The sequence below is a fragment of the Pholcus phalangioides genome, unplaced genomic scaffold (genome assembly GCF_987345545.1).
Source record: "Pholcus phalangioides strain wild (caught in Gottingen) unplaced genomic scaffold, Ppha-v1.0 ptg000172l_1, whole genome shotgun sequence".
Lineage (NCBI taxonomy): Eukaryota > Metazoa > Arthropoda > Arachnida > Araneae > Pholcidae > Pholcus > Pholcus phalangioides.
Genome location: NW_028301637.1, coordinates 8,871,147 through 8,892,709, shown reverse-complemented (window position 1 = coordinate 8,892,709; position 21,563 = coordinate 8,871,147). Strand labels below are relative to the sequence as shown.

Here is a 21,563-nt window from a genome sequence, read left to right as displayed (position 1 = left end):
ACCAAAAAAAAAAAAAAACAGTAAAATTTTAAAAAATATAAATATTTTTAAATAGTAAATATAAATCGGTAACTTCGATGAATAATTAAAAAATTGGCCTACAGGGTTTCGCCATAAATTTTTTTTTTTATTAAACAAGGCTCTGCGAGTCAAAAAAAAGTTGAGAACCGCTGCCCTAACTGAACTACAGTAAAATCTCAATATAACTATACTATGCAGACTAAAGAAAAATAATGTAGAGGGATTATTGTTATATCAAGAGGCAGCAGTTCAACATTAGAGCAAGACTGGGCAAATCCCAGGTCGCAATGGTGACTAAAAAAATAGAATTGGCACCTAAAATTTTGTGAATATTTTAATCGAAACCTAAGGGCAACACAAAATTCTACGAATTAATGTCAGTGTGTCCACTGGTTTATGGAAACTTGGGCTCCAACATTTCGTCCCAGACTCTCATTGACTTGCTTAATTACTCACTCTGCCATTACCATTAATTGTCACCCATTATTATGGTCCCCCACTCAATTGGTCACTTACACATTTACTCACTCACTTGGTCACTCATGCGGAGGCAAAACAGAAGACAGGAAAAACAGTACCAGGGGCGAAACATCAAGGGCAAATTTTCTGGATTCTGTGTTCACTAATGGGGAAAAAAATTTCACCAAAACCTTATCAAAAGTCGGGGGAAACAGATTTTGCATGTTTTTTTCAGGAAAAAAATGTTGCACAGGGATCCATCATTATATAGAGTGTCAAGGTTTCACTGTAATTTACTTTAATCATACAGAGATTATGTATAAGATTATTTTCTCCAAAAAACGTAATTGGAATTATAAATCGCAATATTTATATCAATATTGACAAAACTAATATTTTGTGATTATACGTTTTGAAATAAATTTCCTCTTTGGGATACAACATCAATGATGTTGGGGCAAATGAATGAAAGTATCTACAGATTAATCACAATTTTTTTCTTTGAAAAACATTTTCAACGAACAAATCGCTTCATCGAAACACTGAAAATGGGCAAGGTCTTTACGGATCCATTTCGAGAGAGAGTTTGTATAGCGCATTTGTTTATGGAATCTTTCGTCTACCATAATCAAGGCTCCATAGTCGTACCGATGCCTTATGCACCGGCCTAGAGCTTGGTTCAAGGCTCTGAACGCTTGAGCTTCGTACCACTCGTTCCCAGACATCAAATTCAACTTGGAGCAGAGTGAGTCATTGTGCTTCTTCTTCAAATCCACTTGCATGTCTTTAATATTCGGGAACGGAATTCCAATGGTTATCACTGCTCTGGCCTGGCCGTCCGAAAAATCGAGACCTTCACTGACTTTACCGCGACACACAGCTATGAGTAACGCTCCCTGTCCTTCGGCAGACTCTGCAGCATCGTAAAACTCCTTCATGATAGCTCCGAAGTCTTGTGTACCACCCCTGGGCTCGCACACGATAGTCTTTTCAGAGGAAATCTTATCCCATAAACCAGTGACTGACCACCGATTCGACAGTTTCTGTAAGACACTATACGAAGGCACGAAGCAAAGAACGCCATTCGGTACCACTTTACAAACCTCAAAAATAAGATTCCCAATATCGTCCTGGTAGGAGAAAGCTTCTGTGTTGCGGAATGTTCCATTAAGAATACTACCCATCGGTCCCCTGCTTATCGTCCCAACCCATAACTGATTTAGTGAAATTACATGATTGGCAGCGAACGATATATCGAAGGGCATACCAATTTCCGTCTCGAAAGATCTCATTGGCGATAGAGTTCCTGATGCCACAATCAAGTTATAGATCGATCCTTTGAGATCCGTGAAAGCCACCGCCGGGTTCAGGCACCAGAAATTGATACTAAGTTCCCAATCAGGTCTTTCAGCATTCCGAGCCTGAGAATAGGTGAAAATCGGCCTCTTCCGCAACACAACGCATCGATAATCTCTGATGAAAATTCCATCTTGTTGGAAAATATATTCGATAATGACCAAGAAACTTCTGATGAGGTGCAGAGTTGGCCCGGAAAGTTTAACTTCATCACCGTAATCATCATTTTGTTCCGAATCCATTTCTTGTTTGTTGCATATTGCATTTAGATACTTCTTGACATCTCTCCAATTATCGAGACGTATATCTGCATTCGTGAAAATTGCGACCATATCAGTACCAGAATATACTTTAGAACCGATATCGAATGAACTACACTCTTCGAGAGTCTTAGCATGTGATACCAACCAACTTCTCAGCGTCACAAATATCTGGATCACCTTCTCATAGTTGAGAGTGTATTTTTGCTCGACCTCTGTCATTAAGACCCTCTGCAATTCTGCGATCACATTCTCCAGCTCTTGGTGGGTCACAGAAAAACTAGAGGCTTCCCTCGCCGAATCCTCTATGTTGTGAGCTTCATCCATGATAACTATATTCCCGTTCAAGTTTATATCAAGGCCATTGCGGACCATGGGATCTATCAGATAGTTGTAGGGACAGAAAATGATATCTGATTGAAAAGCGAGGGCCCTGGAGGCAAAATAAGGACAAGCCCGGACTTTCCTCAAACTCTGTATAAGATCTTCGATATCCCAAGCTTGCGAAAGATTCGACGGGTTATAATGGTTCACAGTCCTATAATTACGGTAATACACACAAGACGGACCACCGACAGCATTAACTACTTCGTCACAGGCCTCACGCTTGTTGCTCATCTTTGATACAGTCCGGTGGATACAGGTCTTGTCTCTGCTCGATAGGATGGCCATCTTAACATCTTTGTAACTGGTTTTTCTCAGTTCTCTGATAACCTGTTCAATTTGCTTGTGGGTCCTCGAGCCGTAGAATATCTTCGGCACTTTCTTCATCACCGGTTCATTGCATTTCTTCTCTGCAGTTGATAATCCTTGAGGACTCTGCAAAGTTTTGCAGACAGAAATCTGTTCATTAGCTTTAGGTAGAGGAGTTTTATTCAGAACATTAAAGTCTCTGGTTGATCTTTCTGGCATACTAACCGATTTATATCTCTTCGGAACTTGGAAATCATCAAGATCATCATCGAATGCTGGGAAAGCTGACCGTTGCCTTTTAGGGGTTGCATCAACCGTGGATGTTACTTTATCGATATTGAAGGAATGAGTCTTTTCATTGTGCGATGAAGTGTGAGAGAAGTAAAAGGAATCAGAATACCTTCGAGAGTTTTCCGTTGATTCATCAAAAGATTCGTGACCCGAACCACTCTGGACACCATCACAATAACAACCTGTTTTGGAAGAATCCATATTACTTTTTATGCTGGAAGCAGCATCGGGAATAGAATTGTCTATACCAATATCATTTGAATAGTGTTTTTCGCCATCTATTTTACAACTGTTTGAGTGACTAGACGAAGACATGCCGGTACGAAAATAAGAACTTTTTCTGTCCCTGTTGATAGATCCATTCTCATCGTCATTGAACTTGGTTGATACTGATGATGAACCCGTTGCGCCATCTTTATGCGCATCAACACTCTCACTGATAGAAAGATGACTTGACATCATGACGACGTCATCGCACGATGCGACAGCCGTGTCCAAGAGCTTATCTTCTTCCTCCATCTTGTGACGGATCCTCCGCTGCCAGGCCAGAGAAGCGCACAGCAACGCCAGTGTCTTGCCGGTTCCGGTCGGAGATTCCAACAGGCAGTTCTGTCTCCGATTCAATGACCTCACGATCTTGTCCATCAGCGACACCTGCGTCCCATACGCTTTGTAAGGGAATGATATCTTGATCCCACCTATCGTGTATTCCTTGTCTTCTGCCGTCTCTTCTGCCATGGTGGGAAATGGTTATGTTTTTATTTTCAAAACACTTGGGTTTCGCGGCTGTTTGGGATTGTCTGAACGACCTGGACTTTGGGACAAACAAAAATTGAATTCTAATAAAAAAAATAACAGATAAAAAGGTGTATCTCACACATGACATTCAGATGACCATATTCCTTTGAGAAAAATATGGATTGCGATCCCGAATACGGGACATTGCCAATTATTTTGCCAAAAATTAGCAGTTGCCAACTATTCACTGAAAACTTGCTGGTTCGTCTGTCTTCCTAGTGTGGAGCATCAGCTGTTCTGTCGTCTGCATATCTCCACTTCTTATTGGTGAGTGGAAGGCGTGTCGCGCTGAGTGATTCCCGCCGAGCGCGGCACAGAAAACCTGCTCCTAGGGAACCCCGGCTTTTGATTACGCGTTTCTCCAGTATGACTGTTTTCCTACAGAGCGCAACGCGGCTCACGACAGCGCTTCATCACGTCAGGCGCGATTGGCGGACTGCTTCTGGAGGAGCCAAAAGCGTCGTGCGCGACGCGTTTCACCGATCTTCTCTTCATTTTTGTTGTGTTTTCTTTCCCTCCCCTTCAAAAGAAAGGTTTTCCTAGGAGTAGAACTTTTGCGCCATGTGCAGCGTGAAAACGCTGATTGATTAAAAACCTGAAATTCAAGTTTTTTGACCAATCAGCGTTTTCACGCTGCAAATGCTGTAGAAACCTGCTTCTAGGGAAACCAAACTAAACCGGAGCATGTAGACGACAGAGTAGACGATAATATAGCCGCCCTGATCTGATACGCCAAATGCTAAGAAAACACAAACGCGTAGCGTGATTATGTAACACGTTTCTGCCGACATGCAATGGTCCAATTCTGTTCACGCGGCGTAAGAAACCTATTCCTAGGAAAACCCGGCTAACGCTAGTTAAGCTACTCTTTAACCAGCTTCGCGCGTGACGTTCGATGTCTTTGACTGCTCCAGAACTAGACGGCTAATAACGCCCGTCTTGCGCTCTGTAGGGAGATCATCACATGCTGTTTTCTCCAAAGTGTTAAAGAATTATCTTTTCTCACCGTTGGTTTTCCCAATTAGTGAATGGATTGCGTATCACACAATAAACCATGCCCCCCGCGTATCATATAATAAACCAATCCCCCCGGAGAGACCACATTTGGGGACCCTGCCTCAACTGATATATTTGGTGAGTCCCCAAGCCAGACTTTTTCACGTGCCTTTCTGTAGTGAATTGTACAGCATGGAAAAAAAATTATAATTGTATAGGGTCCCAGGACTAGAGCCATGGCCCTTCAGGAGCTGACAGGGTCCAGAACAATTACTATCATTAACATAAAACATATAATTATTATCATTAATATAAAACATAATTACTATCATTAACATAAAACATAATTACTATCATTAACATAAAACATAATTACTATCATTAACATAAAACATAATTACTATCATTAACATAAAACATAATTACTATCATTAATTTTAAGTTAACAAAGTCATGAGGGAAAAGAAGAGAGATCATTCTATTGGTCGAGAACGTTCCGGCAAAAGTCTGTCCCCGTCCAAGCGCCACTCTTCGACAACTACGAGTGATGCTGAAATCGTCGTCTACTCGAACGTTCAAACGATAAACTATAAAAATTTTATAAAATGATGCGATCAAGGGATCAGAGAGAGAGAGAGAGTGTTGTTGTTTTATCCACAATGCGAGATTATTATTTGTGAAAAATTGTAAATAGCTGTTTTTCTCTCTCTCTCTGTAAATAAATCTGTGACGTCCTGAAAACTTCTTTATCCTTAGATCATTTCAAGGACTTGTGAGACATTATCCGGAAGAATTTGGTGGCAGGGGTGCTGTAATTAAAGGACTTGAATGGTGAGAACAAGAGGTATGGAGCTGGACGAGATGCGAGAACAGCTGAACCAGTTGATAAACATTATGGGCCAGATGAAAGTGGGCATCGTGGAAAAGATAAACAAATCTACGGCCGCCGTAAATGGCAGGATACAGACAAAGAGTGCAGCCGTCAACACTTCCATTGCCGCTGTCAACACCTCCATCGCTGACGTAAAAGATGATGTCATCGCCGTTGAACAAGACATCGCAATCGCCGTCGCCAGTGTGAACAACGACATCACCGCGGTGAAAAGTAGGATGAACGCAAAGGAAGGAACTATTACCGCAGTCGACGAGAAGCTCTCAAAAACGATACTGGAGCTGGAAAAGAAAATTCAAGAGCCTACATTTTCCGCGGACGCTTTCCAGATCTTGCAAGCCATAGCTGACGTCAATCGGCCGAACATCAAGCCCTCGACGTATGACGGAAGAACACCGTGGTCGATCTTCAGGACCCAGTTTGAGATAATCGCCTCTGCGAACGGATGGAGCTGTGTGCTTAAGGCCTTCCACCTAGCCACCGTGGTTCTACAGACGATCCAGCACTGACGAACGCCCTTGAGCTGAAGTACGGAGAAAATTATCTCAAGGACTTTCACCGGCTGCAACTTAAGACCAGGCAGCAGAAGGCTGGTGAAATGTTTCAAGAACTGGCTATGGACATCGAGAGCTTCTCGCACTTACTTGCAGCTTCTTAAGGTTTAAAATGACCTATTGATCTAATGCTCTATGGGATATGGAGAACAGCAGTCATATTTGGGGATGGGAACTTTACTCTGAGGAAATTTGATTTTTCGAGACCAACTCCTCCGCCAAAAAAAAAAAAATTTACATGTGCCCATACACATTTAAAATATGCTTTTTTGCGATTTAAAGACTATTTTGAATGTTTGTAAGGCTTGCTTTTTCGCCAGCTTGTGTGTTCGCAAACCAAAACTAGTTCGTAAACTGAATCAGTTTGTGTTCGTTAACAGAATTGTTCGCAACCCAAGCCATTCGTATACACCGAAGGTTTTAACCAATTATTCTGCAAATAAGTAAATAAATAAAAAATAAAATATCGGCATGTGGTCACAGACATCTAAAATATATATTTTTTTAAGGATTTAGTTCACTTCGAATTTGTAAAGGTCCGCAACTAGCTATTTACTCAGCCGGGCAAGAGCACATTTTGGCGCCCTCATGTAATGCTGAAACGGTTGAATGGCGAAATCTACACCCCCTCTGGTTCGGCGCCCGAGGCATCAGACCCTTTGAGAAGACCAGACCCGCCAGCACCCCCGTAGTTGCTGCCCTCGTAAGGATTGCTTTTCGCCGGCTTGTGTGTCCGTAAACCAAATCATTCTGTGTTGTTCGTATAAAGGCGCGTATACACTAGTGCGCAGATCATGCAATGAAAGCCTTCGCAATTGGTTGCTCAGTAATTTGTACGGTGTTGCGAACTATTCTTGAGCTGTTTTCACTGGACCCCACCTGGAATCGGGTTTTTCAGCGAACTCAAAGGAAAGAAAGGAACACAAAGGAAGTTTGTGTACCCACGAGCGGATTAGAACCACTGCAGGGGGTCGTGCGTTGCAAGATCTGCGCGCTAGTGTATACGCGCCTTAACAATTGTTTGCGAACCGAGAGGTGACTATTCGTGAAAAAATGGCCATTTTTTACAACGTCGCCTGGCTTTAGCAATTTTTGACAAGTGTTGATGTATAGTGCTACCATCTGCCTTCAGAATTCTGAAACAACTGTCAGATTACACTAGCTAGAACTAAGAACTATAAACGAGTGGTTTTCTCGTGCTTTCAGATAATATTTTGAAAATGGTTAAATAATTAAAAAAAAAATTCATTTCATTCAATCTATGATCATCTGAAGAAGACAAACCGGGACACAAACAGGTGATCCGAAAGCTTTTTTTTAGGAACAGCGTAGGCTCACCATATTTCTTCGAAAGAAATACGGGACATTAGGATTCCAAATACGGGAAAATACGGGACATTGCTAATTATCGCCAAAACCAAATAAAGTTGCCAAATATTGTTGCAATTGCGGAAAAATCACAATGGCGGGAAATGATGCATTACTGCAAATTGCAGTGGATTAAAATGTATTCCACGAAAAAAAGCGTTCACCGAGGCAAATGTGGGAGAATATTCTCATATATAGTTGTAATTATCATAAAATAATTTATGAGTTGAAGAATAATGTCACTCTTTGAACTTCAATAAAGAATAAAAATTCAAGTAGACTTCGTGTAAAATACGGGAAAAACCGGGACACTTTTGCCAAAAAGTCGGGACGGCCAAAAAAACAGAAAATACCGGGACTGTCCCGAGAAATACGGGACGTATGGTCACCCTAGAACAGCGTTCACAGCCGAAAACCTGGATTGTCCATAGAAATCGGGACGTGTAGTCACGTTTGAGTTGGTGAAACACAGTTTTAGAATTCCCAGATGACCGACGTCACAGACTCAATTCAATCGATACAAAGGGCTATTTTAATTCTTTGTCAATGTCAACAAACATGGCGGCGGCTTCCGTATCACAGACACCACCTTATCCGAATTTGAAGATCACCGTTGGTAACAGCGGGGAAGACAGTCCGTCGTCTGGACAAGTGGACCTCGAAGAGAGCGACGATTCTCGCCACCAAGAGGAGGGGCAAGATGACGGATCCAAGGAGAAGATAGCCGTCAATCGAAAATTCATCTCCCCACTGGATGTGAGTTGGAAATTATATATTTACGTGAATATTATAATATATTAGAACCCCCCTCCCCCCATTTTGCGGACAGCCGCGGGGCAGAAAAAAATTCGACCGTGAAGAGGAGGTGGTTCAAACTGTAGAAGATACAGTGTTAACAATATTTGAAATGGTTGTTTGTTCGCAAATGAATGAAATTCCGACAATATCACAAGTGCGTAAATCGTGAAAGCGCGTAATTAGGGGCCGTTCAAGTAATACGTCAGCAAAATTTCGTCATCAGCTCTGCCCCCGCCCCCCCGAATCCTGGTGGGATCATCAGAGACATACTTAGAAAACGGGGGGGGGGGGGGGAGGCGGCGGCTTGTGGCCCCTCCCCGACGAAAATTAATTTTACCTAATCGATTACTGCTAATTCAAATGCTATTTGAAGAACTCAAAATTTATTTTCAAGAAATCACCCTTGGCCGGCGGACCTAATGTTGCCCGGGGGTTATCTGATGTGGCCTGCCCCCAAAACCTGATTTTGTAAAAATGAACTAAGCGGCACATTTACAGATCGTGTAAGTGATCTGTAGCACGATTCCAGAGTATTTAAGTGGCCCGTGGCACATTTTCGGATCACTGAAGTAAGCTATGACACATTCACAGATCACTTAAATCACCTGCGACACAGTTCCAGAACACTTTAACTGATTCATGGCACATTTAGAGCTCCCTTGAGTGACATGTGGCACAGTTTTAGAGCACTTAAGCAGCCCCCAGTGCAATTCTACATTATTAAAGTTTCCCGCGGCCCATTCTCAGATTACTTAAATGATCCACAACATAATTATGAATCACTTTAGTGATGGATCTGAGGTCTCTCTCTCTGGATCACAGTTTCAAAACACTTGAGCGGCTTGGACACATTTCCTGAAGGATCTGTGGGACATTTGGAGATCACTAAAATGGTCCTATAGAGGGGGGACACATTCTTAGAACATTACAGGACTTATTAATAGCAAGAATGTTGGTTTGGGTAAAAAGCAGTATAAGCACCCTTCTTGGCACTGCTTTGGCGCCGAGTCTAATGTAAACCCGAGAAAGGGGAATAAAAAAGTTTTTTTTTACCGCTCACCTGTTTTTTTCCCCATCCTGAATGGCACAGCAATAATCCATTAGAAGCAGAAATATTCCTTGGGGCATATGCACATGAAATTATCCTTAGGACACAAACACGTAAATAATCCAAAATGTGCATAATAAATCTAAATAATCCAACAGAATTTTGAACGGGCGGTAAACTCATACTACCGAATTTTAAACACAACAATATGAAATTAAAATCACCAGAATTATTAAACTCCAAAGTGGTTGAAGTTATTATTCCTCGGCCCAACAGAAGCCATTTAACACCGTCAAAAATTTAAAAAAAATCTGTGCTGAAACGAGACTGCGAGCTGAACATCCTGCCACAGCGGGCGATGGAAGTGAAATGACACGTAGTTCAACAATGCATTAGCGCAGAAAACGTTTCGTCTAATCGCTAACAGGTGCATGCGAATATGCAAATCAGTGGCTGTACCTGTAGGCCGAACTTCGCTCCTCCGGCCATTAAAGGGGACCCCTGCCCCCGACCTGTAATTATCAACTCTGTTTTCACCACAACCAGAAACATGGCAATATTATTTCACTAAGCAGGATACATGGCAAGAATATTTCACTAAGATGGAATAAAGCCCTAGCAGACTGAAGAGACAGTATAATCCAGTTGAGACTGAAAGTAAACAAATGTTTCGGAGGTGCCACAGTTGGCGACTTTCTGAAGGGGTCTAAACTGCATCCCACCCATCATTGGCTGAATATCCCCAGATAATTTTTGGCGAATTCTTTACTCCATTCTTCGCACACTTTATCGTTGGCATCAGCAGATTCACTGCAAAGTTTCTTAAATACAATTTCGTAATGCACGTAAAAATGATTCAATCAACCATTTGAGACTTTGAAGTCTGAGTCTGAGTTCTGAAGTTTCTTCTTGTAGAATCGGGTCAGAAACAGGTAAATTCTTGCTTTTTGTTGAAACAAACCAATCATATACAAATACGTCTGTTCTTCTGTCTTCGAAAATTTATTTTCCCTGGCTTGATTGCCGTTTTTCAACCATTTTTCTTGTCAGTGATTCTTTTGCTTTTCAAAATGGAAAATATATATATCGGTGTCTTCCCGACATTGAATTCATTTGTATGAACATGAACTCCCATTTACGTCTTTCTTTGTAAATATGACCACATTTTTTTTCTCTTTGGAATCTTTTTTCTCAGCGATAGAAAGCGAGGATTTACCACTAAAAGCCATATTGAACAGTGTGAAATTATGTAAAATATACGAGCGCAACCGGCAAACTCGCATCATAGGTGCCAAACATTAATAAAAACTTCAAGCAGAAAAGTTTCACTGAAAATTAGCCAAAAAGTGGATGGAATATTAGGAACAGCTTTGGTATAAGGGACAGGTTGGCGATTTTCGGCGACTTTTTTTTCCCGGCGCCAAATATGTCAGACGGCTCGAGAAAAAGCCGCCAGACACTACGTGCGCCAGAAAAAAAAAGTCGCCAGCATAGAAAACAGTAAAAACAAATGGCATAAACAAAAATAAGCTGTGGAGTATTTAAAAAATAAAACTGGATAAAAAAAAATGAAATCAGGGTTTAAATAAAACCCGGACCGTTGTGAATAAATAACGGTCCTGCTGTATAAATAAAAATATTCTATGTGTTATAAATTAAAACCCGGACTCTCTTTCCGAGAATCCGGGTTCTTATAAATAATCAACGGTCCTGCATGTTGTATAAATAAAAATATTCTATTTATTATAAATTAAAACCCGGACTCTCTTTCCGAGAATCCGGGTTCTTATAAATAATCAACGGTATAAAATAAATAAATAAATAAAATAAAAAGGATGCAGGGGCATCCTGCATGTAGAAAAGAATAAATATTAAAGGTACAACCTGAGGGAAAAGATGTCCAAAATAATTCCAATTAATCCGACACACACACTACGTCATATATACGGAAGGAAGAGAAAATATGAAGAACTATTCCAACGGTTTTTCAAAACGCCGCGGCTATTAAGTGACGTCATTTGGAAGAAAAAAAGAGAGGATAGAATGAGAAAAAGAGAAAACCAGTTTGAAAATGGCAGTAAAACCCGTTTGAAAGACTCGCTAGGACGCTAAGAACACGGAAAAACAACAGTCAGCGCCACCGACTGGCAGAATTCTACGAACATTCTGGAACAACGACAACCCAGCAGAACAACAACAAACCAGAGCGCGGCAACGATGGCAACTTATTGCCGGAAAAGAAGTCGCCAATTTGGCGTGTCCCTTATACCAAAGCTGTTCCTTAGTTCAATGGAATGAATGACGAAAATGGTATCCGTGACCATATCTGAGGTTTGCAGTTAAGTAAGAGTTTGAAATACATTATTTAAGTAGTCTTCATTCCAGGCTTTATTTTTATTTGGTCGTAACGGGTGACAGTTAAGAGACACTTTTAAATCTCTTTAGATAACTTGTAACTAAAATGAAAACCCTAGGTAAGCAGGGGGTTATCCCCCAATCAAAATCGTAGAGAAGAACCTCTCTAGTCACAAGCACTGCTTGTACCCTATCATCAAGATAAGAGCACCCTATCGAGCACCCCCCCCCCCAAGTTTTACGCAGGCATGCATGAAATGAGGATGAATTGAATCTTTGAATGCAATTTAAAGAGGTGTTTGTGTTTAGATTTATTTGATTGTGACATTGCTCAAGTGCTCACAATTACAAAATCGGACACGAGCACCATCGTTGCTTCAGGAAGCACAGTGGTGCAACCTGAAGCAACAGGTTGAAGGTGCCTATCTTAGAGCAGCGATGCTTGGTGGGAATCTCGTACTGGGATTTTTTACACGGGTTCCTCTATAGTGAATTCATAGTTGGTGAAAACAAGCAGTGAGATGAATTCTGAGTCCCGCAGCTGGGTTGCTTGTCCAAAGTTAAAGTTGCATGGGCCCTGCTCAAGGGTCCCGCCCCCCCCCCCCCCCTCCCATGTAAGAGTCTGACAGTGGTCCAGCCAAGGAGCCATGATGATTCTTACCTTTTTTTTGTTTTGTTTTCTTCCATCATAAAATAACTACAGACAGGTCCAGCCAACACCTTCTATAGCAGAAAGCCTCTGGGTGAAACTTTGACGGCACTGCAGTCGTCCATTTCACCTGTAGCAATTGGATATAGCAGTCTGACGTATGCAAAATCGTTGCCTTTTTTTGCAGTATATCCAATGACTAGTGAAATGGACAACTTCAGTGACGTCATGAACTTTGCGTGGAGGCTTTCATTTATAGAAGGTGTTGGCCCAGCTTTGGGGGGGGGGATTATATGATGATTCGAGCTAGGGGCCTATTGGGGGAGCTATGGCCAGCGCCAGCTTCTCATAAGTTTGGTCTCCTGGACAAACACAACTTTTTAGGACTTTTCATGTATAGCATTTTTTGAGGCAGAGGCCTACGCATTGGGTATAGGGGCATGGAGGACCGATGCCCTTCACTGAGATAATCAAAAGTTGAGAAGAGTTAGGCCTATATTATAGTCTACTTTGGGCGATGTGTTGGCATTTTTTTCCTTTGGCGAGAAAAACATCTGAAAGCATGACGAGGAGTTGCCAAGAATGATGGAGTCATGTTTCCTGACGTCTTTCTTGCTTTGCCAAATTAAAAAAACTGACAAACAAAAAAAAAAAAAAAACCAAAAACAAAAAACAAATGGCTCACCAGGATGAAAAGCACCAACAGGTTAGAAAATAAATCACCAAAGAAAAAAGGGATTATACTATAGCTGTTCTGGGGCTGATAGGGCCAGGAACAATTCTTGCTATTTTTTTTCTCACTATAAATTTACTTTACTCTAGGGGATTATATGACAATTTGAGCTAATGGCTCTATTGTGGCTGCCATGCTCAGGTTTGGGCTGCTGGACAAACATGACTTTTGGGCCTCCTTTATGCACAACATTTTTTGAGGATAGAGGCATATGTAACCAACGGTAGAGAGGCATGGAGGGCCTATGCTTCTCCCCGAGATGATCAAAGAAGAAAAATCGGGAAGGGGGGGGGGGAAATAAAGATATTTGGCAGTATTTTTGTAAAAAATGAAAATATTGAATGAAGATGCCAATTTTGGTATCCGAATGGACCCTGAAAATTTATGGGACAGCATTATCTATTGCTGACGATAGTGCCATTCAAACACCCTTCACCAGAATGAAGAACCTACAAGTAGTGGGGAGGGTAAAAAGCGGGATATATCTGTTCTGAAGATTCAAATGTTATGAGCAATAAGGTTACGAATTTGTGAAAATTGCCAATGGTAAGTTTTATGTCCTGTTTTTATCGCAATGAAATATGAGACCCTACAATACTTTTCACTCCTTATTTGAAAAAAATAAATCAGGTGGCAATACCACGCAATTCATTATTACTTAGGAATGATCTAATAACGTATAAAAATGTTATAGAATGGTAAGCTGGAAAAATTAATCACATAATTATTTTATTTATTTTCTTGTAGAGATCAAGAATATATGTGAACAAAGGTGGAGCTTTCATAACAGGATTAGATTTGACGTCTGAGGTAAATGATTGAAATATCTTCATTTTTTTTTATATTGATAATCGTTAATTCAAAATGATATGCTGATTTGTATATGAAGAGGCGAAATGATATTTAAAGGCCAAATGTGGAATGAAGTGTTGTTTCCTTGCCTGATTTTTGTATGGTGAAGTATGGCATTTGTGGGGGTGGGAGCTACCATCTTCTGATGCAGTGGTTCCCAACCAGAGGTGCATTTATGGTTTCGTCGCCTGTGGGCTACATCAATCTTGCCACTTTTCTCCCATTCCAGTCTAATTTTCTTGACCACTCTTTCCTCAAACTCGCCACACTGTGCTATAACCTGCTTGTCTTCCCCCCCCCCCCACTCCTTGCTAGTACACCTGTGTGTCTAGGCATTCACACGCTTGCACACTGTTTCGGTTATTATCATACTTACACTCTAGGTCACTCCCTGACTTCTCGTTCCTCACACTGTAGATCACTTGCTTGGTCATTCACATGCTTGCTCACATGGCAAGTCACTCGTGCTTACAAAACTCTCTAGGTGATACATGCTCAACAAAGGGCCTGTGGGTCAATTGTGGCCCTAGGAGTCACCTGATGTGGCCCATGACCTCAAACCTAATTTTGTAAAAATGAACTAAGCGGCACATTACCAGATCACTCAAGTGACCTGCTGTGAAGTTGCCTATCACTTAAGTGTTCTGCTACACATTCCCAGATCACTTAAGTGACCCATGGTACATTTTCAGATCACTTAAGCAGCACTTGACACATTTACAGAAAACTTAAGTTGCCCATGACACATTTATACATCACTTAAGAACCTGGAACATTGTAACATATCACTCAAGTGAGCCGTGGCGCACTCTCATTTCAATTAAGTGATCTGCAGCATATTTCAGATCACTTACCAGTCCGTGACACAGTTCCAAATTACTTACAGCCTGTGACACATTTTCAAACCAGTGGAGTGGCCCACACTCTGCAAAAGGTTGAGCACCCTTGCTCTAGGTCACTCACTGACCTAGTCCCTTGCTGTTGGGCAAAGGTTGATTTATTGAGGGTTATATACAAATTTCACCATCCTCCCATTGTACTAAATTTCTTGGCTACTCTTTCCTCAAATTTACCATCTCTCTGAACTTGCCTTCCTGGGCTATAGCCCCACAATAAATATGTCACTGTTCTCAACCCCTTGGGCCATAGGGGCCATTCAAGTATTATGTGAGCAGATTTTTAGCCATTTTTGACCCCCTTGTCAGCAAAATTTCGTCAGCTGCTTTGAATATTTCATATCTTCGAAAAGGGTGGTTGATGAAGTAAGCAATCTTCAAACCCCCCTCCCCCTTGTCATTAAAAGTCAGCAAATTTGAAACCCCCTCCTTGATGCTGACGCAATACTTGAATGACCCCATATGACTCCTTTGCTATCTTGTGATATTCTGGGGGGGGGGGGCACAAAGAGCTGTAAATAGATAAAGCTTTTAAGTGGAATGTAGTGCAAAAGACTGACTACTTTCAGAATCCAGCTGAGCTGTCCATAGAACCAGGCCTATGTGGGCTATGACCCAGGACCTCGTATCCATCAGGGGGGCCTACTTAAATTTTTTCTCAATCATAAATGCACTGGAAACAATCATGGCTATTTATTTTAGATTAATATTATTCAGCACTTGATTAAAGTGTTCAGAGGTGTGTGACAGGTGCAGCCATAATATCGGGACCCCATCGCTTCAAGGAGTCCTGCATATGTGGTAATACAAATGAAAAGAATGGGTTCATTTTTTTTACCAAAATAAACAAGGTAGCAGTGTTTCAAAGAAAATAATTTTGAAATAAAATGAGAATTATTTGTAACTTGTAGGAGCCCATTTCTCTACGGCAGCGGTTCTCAACCAGTGCTCCCCATAGGGGAGCTCAAGAAAAAAGAAAAAACTGTAAATTTGAAAAAAAAATATATAAATATTTTAAATAATGTAAATAACTAAGTAACTTTGCATAAATAAAAAATAGGTTTACGAAGCACCACCATAGAAATTGCAGATCAGAAAGGGCTCTGCGAGTCAAAAAAGGTTGAGAACCGCTGCTCTACAGGTTTCTCGTCTGATAATGGTGGCTCTGGAAACATTCTGAACCACAAACACTAATAATGATCGTCGATTGCATATTCAAAATTTTTGAAATCAGTTTTGGCATGGTAGCCCAGGCTGATAAGATACTCGCCTAAAGTACCAAAGGATGTTTAGAGGTGTTGCGAGTTCGATACCTGATTCATCCTTGTCAGAAAACTTTCCTGACACAGAGGTACAACAGAAACAGCGGCATGACAGTAGAAAAATTGATACCACAGGAAGTTCCCCATTGAGGGGTTAGCATACCAACCTCTCGATGAGTATAAAAACGAGCCTGCTGTTTGGAATCGGCAATAAATTTTAAATTCCGGTCTAATTTACATAAGCAGAAAATGACTGTGGTGTGAAAAAAATGATCAAATGAAATCATGCAGTTTACAGGAACTGCATTATTATCCAAGCTAAATTATTATTAAAACAGCAGAAGGATTGAGTGAAACCAATTTTTTAGTTGGTTTTTGGACCCTCAATATCTCAGCTTGCATAGTTATTTTCCCTTTCTTCATTAATTACAAATGCTTTTTTTACTGCCTATTTTAAGAAATTTTTAGTGATTTTTTATTCGCCTATTCTGACCATTTTTTGTGCCTGAACGTCCAGCCTTTAATCATAAATATTTAGTACTAGCTTACCCGTCGCGCGTTGCTGTGATCTCAGAAGAAAGGAAATTCAAGGAAATGGAGAAAGGGGGAAAAATTTAAAAAAAAAAAAAATCTATGCCAGAAACCTTCGCGGGAGTGAACTCAACAACTTCCCAAAGATTCATGGTGATCGGATTACCCGTCGCGCGTTTCTGCGATCTCAGAAGAATGGAAATTCAAGGAAATGAAGGAAAGGAAAAAAAAACAAACTGCTAGAAACCTTCGTGGGAATGTACTCAACAACTTCCCAAAGTTTTGTGGCGATCGGATGAATGGTTTACTAATGCATAAAGGACAAACAGACATAGGTTACAGCAACAAGATAGGTTATAAAAATGTTTGTGATTTGTTATTCAGTTAGACAATTTGTCACCTGAAAATTTCTTCTCTATGCCTTTGTCATCTATCCAGATTGTGACAAAAAAGTTGGCGGATAGAGCTGAGAGGTTTGGCTTGGAAGAAAGTTCAAAAGAGAAGACAGTTACTCGGAATGATATCAATGAACTTTACAAGAGGTTTGTAACACAATCTAATGATGCAGATTATTTGGTATCAATAGCATATTCTTGTAGTCTTTTTGACTTAATTTTTTTCATCTTTTTAATAATTTTTTGATTTTGGTGAAGTATCGCATAAATTTTTATAGTATTTATGCATGCTCATGATTGCATTTGTGGATGATTGAATATGTGATATGTAGAAATTCCATGCTGCACAGAAATTGTAAATCTATTTTAATGAAGACACACCATCCTATCAATATTAAGAAAGTGAAGATATTGTATTCTTAATTTCCTCAAAAATGATTTAAATATGATACAAGAGGGAAAGTGGTATCGATAAAAAGGTTGCAATTGCTAAGACTGTGCATATCTTGAATGACCCTATAGCAGTGTTTTTCTAACCTTTTTTTATGTCGCGGCATGCTTGAACCTACATTTGAACTTCTGTGGCACACTCAAACTGAAATTTAAAAAACAACAGTTTTAATGGCTTAATTATAAATATGTAAACAATTCATTGCAATTAAAAGCTTTTCATAATTAAAATGTAATTAAAATTTCCGGAAACAAAGCTTGATTAGATATCCAAGTTTGAATCTTTTGTACTACATCTTCTGTTTGCGAAGTCAAATTTTAGGTGAGCTATGTCCTAAGTTTTCTTCCAAGTATCCTAGTTATAATCAATTTTTATTTTTAATATTACATTATATTATATTGTGGGGAAGGGCTGAAACTTTTAGAAAGAGATTTTGATGAAGCTTAAGTTGCCTTATAATTTTAACGATGTACATTTTAACATGTAACAAAAACACCAACTGGGGCAAAAATTCTGTAGTTAAGGGAGGCTGCTATGTCTCCACTCACCGCTTCACGTTGCTAATGCGTGTTATAAGGAATTTAAAAGTGTCTCTCTGGTGTATTGGTTAGTGAACTGGTATTCAATTGCTCAGTATATTTCAGGCTGAAAAAATACCATTTCTTCATATCTGCTTTTATTTTTTTGCCTGGTGATTTTTTAAACAAATATTTTCTCATTTTTGATATATATTTTGGAATTTTTTCTTTTTCAGGATTTTTTAGTGTATATTTTTGCATTTTCTAGTGTATATCTTAGCATATTTAAGTGTATATCTTAGCATATTTAAGTGTATATCTTAGCATATTTAAGTGTATATCTTAGCATATTTAAGTGTATATCTTAGCATATTTAAGTGTATATCTTAGCATATTTAAGTGTATATCTTAGCATATTTAAGTGTATATCTTAGCATATTTAAGTGTATATCTTAGCATATTTAAGTGTATATCTTAGCATATTTAAGTGTATATTTGCAAAGCATATTTCATCACTTTTAAGTGCATATAATCCGGGCTCTAGTTATGAGTGATCCAGAACTGTTAATTTGAATTTTCTATAAAATAGTACAGCAATGGTTAATTACATTCATTTTATGTTCATCTCATACCTGAAATGATGTAATAATAAATGTATCAAAATACTAAAAAAATAAAGTGTATAAATATTTTAATTAATATATAATTCAGTATGGCTCTGTGAGACCCTATCCGTGCACTCACGGAACATTTCCTCATCCATGCACTGAAGGGTTGAGAATGCATTTTCTCTTAGCGCAACCGTTCATTTCACATGAAATGGTTCAAGATCTTTTTCTGAAAATGCTAAAGGTGTATCTGTAAAACAATTCCTAAGAGTGAAAATAAATTAATCTCTGGCTAGAGTGGCAGTTACTCATTTGATTGCCACGAAAATTTAGTTTATTGACGAGGCTGTTTTATGTTTATGCATGCACTTATATCAACAAAAATGTTTGTTAGCCGAGTCAGGAGAAACATTAAAAAACAATCTTCATTGGCCACAAAAATTCATAGGCTAAGGTATTCGTTAGCGGAAGTATCATTGTATCAAGAAAAGTAGTTTATGTTAAAAAAAAAATCCTAAGAAATGTTTTCATAATTATTTGTACAGATGTATCATACAGTTCTCATATATATCATTGAAAATGTCTTTTTCTAAAATCTGTTAAATAACCGCTTTTTTCTTCTTTAACATGCAGTTTAGACATCAATCCAGATGACTTGAAGCAACATGAATCATGTGAGTTTTTCACAACTCCTTCACCCTGCTTTAACATTGTAGAGTTAGAATAATGTGATAAAATAAGAAATCTTACCAGTTTAATAATTATTACACTTGTAACAAAAAAATGGAAATAATAATTATAACTGTTTTTTGGCTTTTGAAATGCTCAAATGCAATTTAATGATTGCCATTTACATACTGATTTTTATTTTTGATGCTTTACTTTTAATAAATACAGGGCTTCCACTTGTCTTACTTTTCCTACAATTTGGTAAAATGTCCTACTCTTGTCCTACTTTTTTTTTGTCAAATCCTTTCAACAAAATTTGTGTAATTGATTTTAGTTGAGAAGGGAATCATCAATATATTGCCAAATAATACAAATGCAGTAGATTGCAATTAATGATTTTGCCAAAGTAGTAAGTCAGTGTAGTAAGGCAAACCTGGAAAAGGCGTACTATATCTTTTTGGAATATTTCATCGAGTAGTGGTAAGACGTCTTTCAGTGGCACTTTGGTGAACAATGATGTCGAAACTCACCAGTATATCATCAGGTTGCAAGTTGATATTTCTTATTTTTTTGACAAAGCCGAAAGCTTTGCCTTACTACAACCTATTTCACCTGGAACAACATCATCTATGAACAGACGGATGGAGTAGCTATGGGAAGCCCCTTGAGCCTGGTAGTTGCCAACTTCTTTATGGAAAAATTCAAGGAGCAGGCAGTAACAACAGCGCCTCTCAAACCAACAATTTGGCTCCACTACGTTGACGATACATTCGTTGTTTGGGGGCATGGTGAAGAAAATCTTCACCAATTCTTGGATCATCTCAACGGAATTCATGAAAACATCAAGTTCACTATGGAAATAGAGAAAGAAGGATAGCTCCCGTTCTTGGACGTTCTGGTCAGCCATCAAGGCCAACGTTTGGGCCACAGCATCTATCGCAAGCCTACTCACACCAACAGATATGTCCATAAGTTTTCCAATCATCATCCTCATCAAAAACGAGGCGTACTGAAAACCTTGATCGAGAGGGCAAGAAGACTATGTGAAGGAAAAGATCTAAGTAAAGAGATTGAGCACTTAAAATCAGTTTTCCGCTCTAATGAGTACACAAAAGACGACATCAAAAAAGCCTTACGCTCCATCAAGGAATCACCAACGGAAAATGAGGAGTCACAATCAATTGAAAAAGCTGTGCTGCCTTTTATCCCCGGAGTGATGGCAAAAATCAGCAAGGTCATGAAAAAACATCATATAAAGACCATTTTCAAACCAACCAGAAAAATATGTGAAATGCTGCGATCAGCAAAAGACCACCGTGACCCTCTATCAACACCGGGGATCTACCGAATACCGTACACCTGTGGTCAGGTATATATTGGAACCACAAAAGAAAGGCCGCGAGAATAAAAGAGCACGAACGATGCTTCAGAATGGGCCAAACAGAAAAGTCGGCGGTGGCAGAGCATGCGCTTTACGACAACCACAGTGTACAGTTCAGCAAAACACAGGTAATAGCTAATGTTGATCACTTCTTCCCACGAATCTACAGAGAGGCTATTGAAATATACAAGCACAAAAACAGCTATAATAGAAGAGAAGAAACTTTGAAATTGAGCAGATCCTGCACACCAGCTCTCAGAAGAACAAGAACCTTCCCCTTCAAGATCCAGCAACAGAATGACGACAACAGCCAATCAGATAACTCCACATCTCTCAGCCAATCAGGTTCTACCAGCATAACAACTGTTTTCAATATGCTGCTAGCCATAGAATCAACTGACCAATCGCAAAACAATAGTGTAGGTCAAGCCACTTACTTACGTAAATACAACCTGAGACTCCGGAAAACTTGACTTTGATCCAGTTTATCTATTCTCCTGATGATGCCAACCACTAGTGTTGGAGAACTAACTCAAACGAACGACGGAATCCGTGAGCATTGAAGGGAAAGGATAAGTCAAAACTCCCACACATCCGTATTTTGGATGAACAATAGAAAAGCTTGGACTATGAAAACACTTTTCCTGGATTGGCTTAAACGGTGTTTCATTCCAAAAGTCAGGAAGTACCTTGAAAGTGAAGACATGCCATTCGAAGTTCTTTTGATAC

General features: G+C 39.6%; 2 protein-coding genes across 3 annotated transcripts in view; one reads left to right on the top strand and one right to left on the bottom strand.

Moving 5' to 3' along the window:
• Positions 1-770: 770 nt before the first annotated feature.
• On the bottom strand, positions 771-3,877 carry LOC149063727 (Fanconi anemia group J protein homolog). The gene has a single exon (XM_089255876.1). It carries the CDS (start codon positions 3,816-3,818, stop codon positions 963-965), a length of 2,856 nt encoding a protein of 951 aa, XP_089112002.1. The 5' UTR covers positions 3,819-3,877; the 3' UTR covers positions 771-962.
• A 4,247-nt stretch (positions 3,878-8,124) lies between these two features.
• LOC149063725 (uncharacterized) overlaps positions 8,125-21,563 on the top strand; it is a 51,642-nt gene continuing 38,203 nt past the window's right edge. The window contains exons 1-4 of one of the 2 annotated variants that reach the window (XM_089255787.1): positions 8,125-8,444; positions 14,019-14,081; positions 17,251-17,354; positions 19,418-19,458. In XM_089255787.1, the coding sequence (XP_089111913.1) occupies positions 8,235-8,444; positions 14,019-14,081; positions 17,251-17,354; positions 19,418-19,458 (418 nt within the window). In that variant the 5' untranslated portion in view covers positions 8,125-8,234. The remainder of the gene's footprint in view (positions 8,445-14,018; positions 14,082-17,250; positions 17,355-19,417; positions 19,459-21,563) is intronic. The other variant, XM_089255786.1, reaches the window with a different exon arrangement.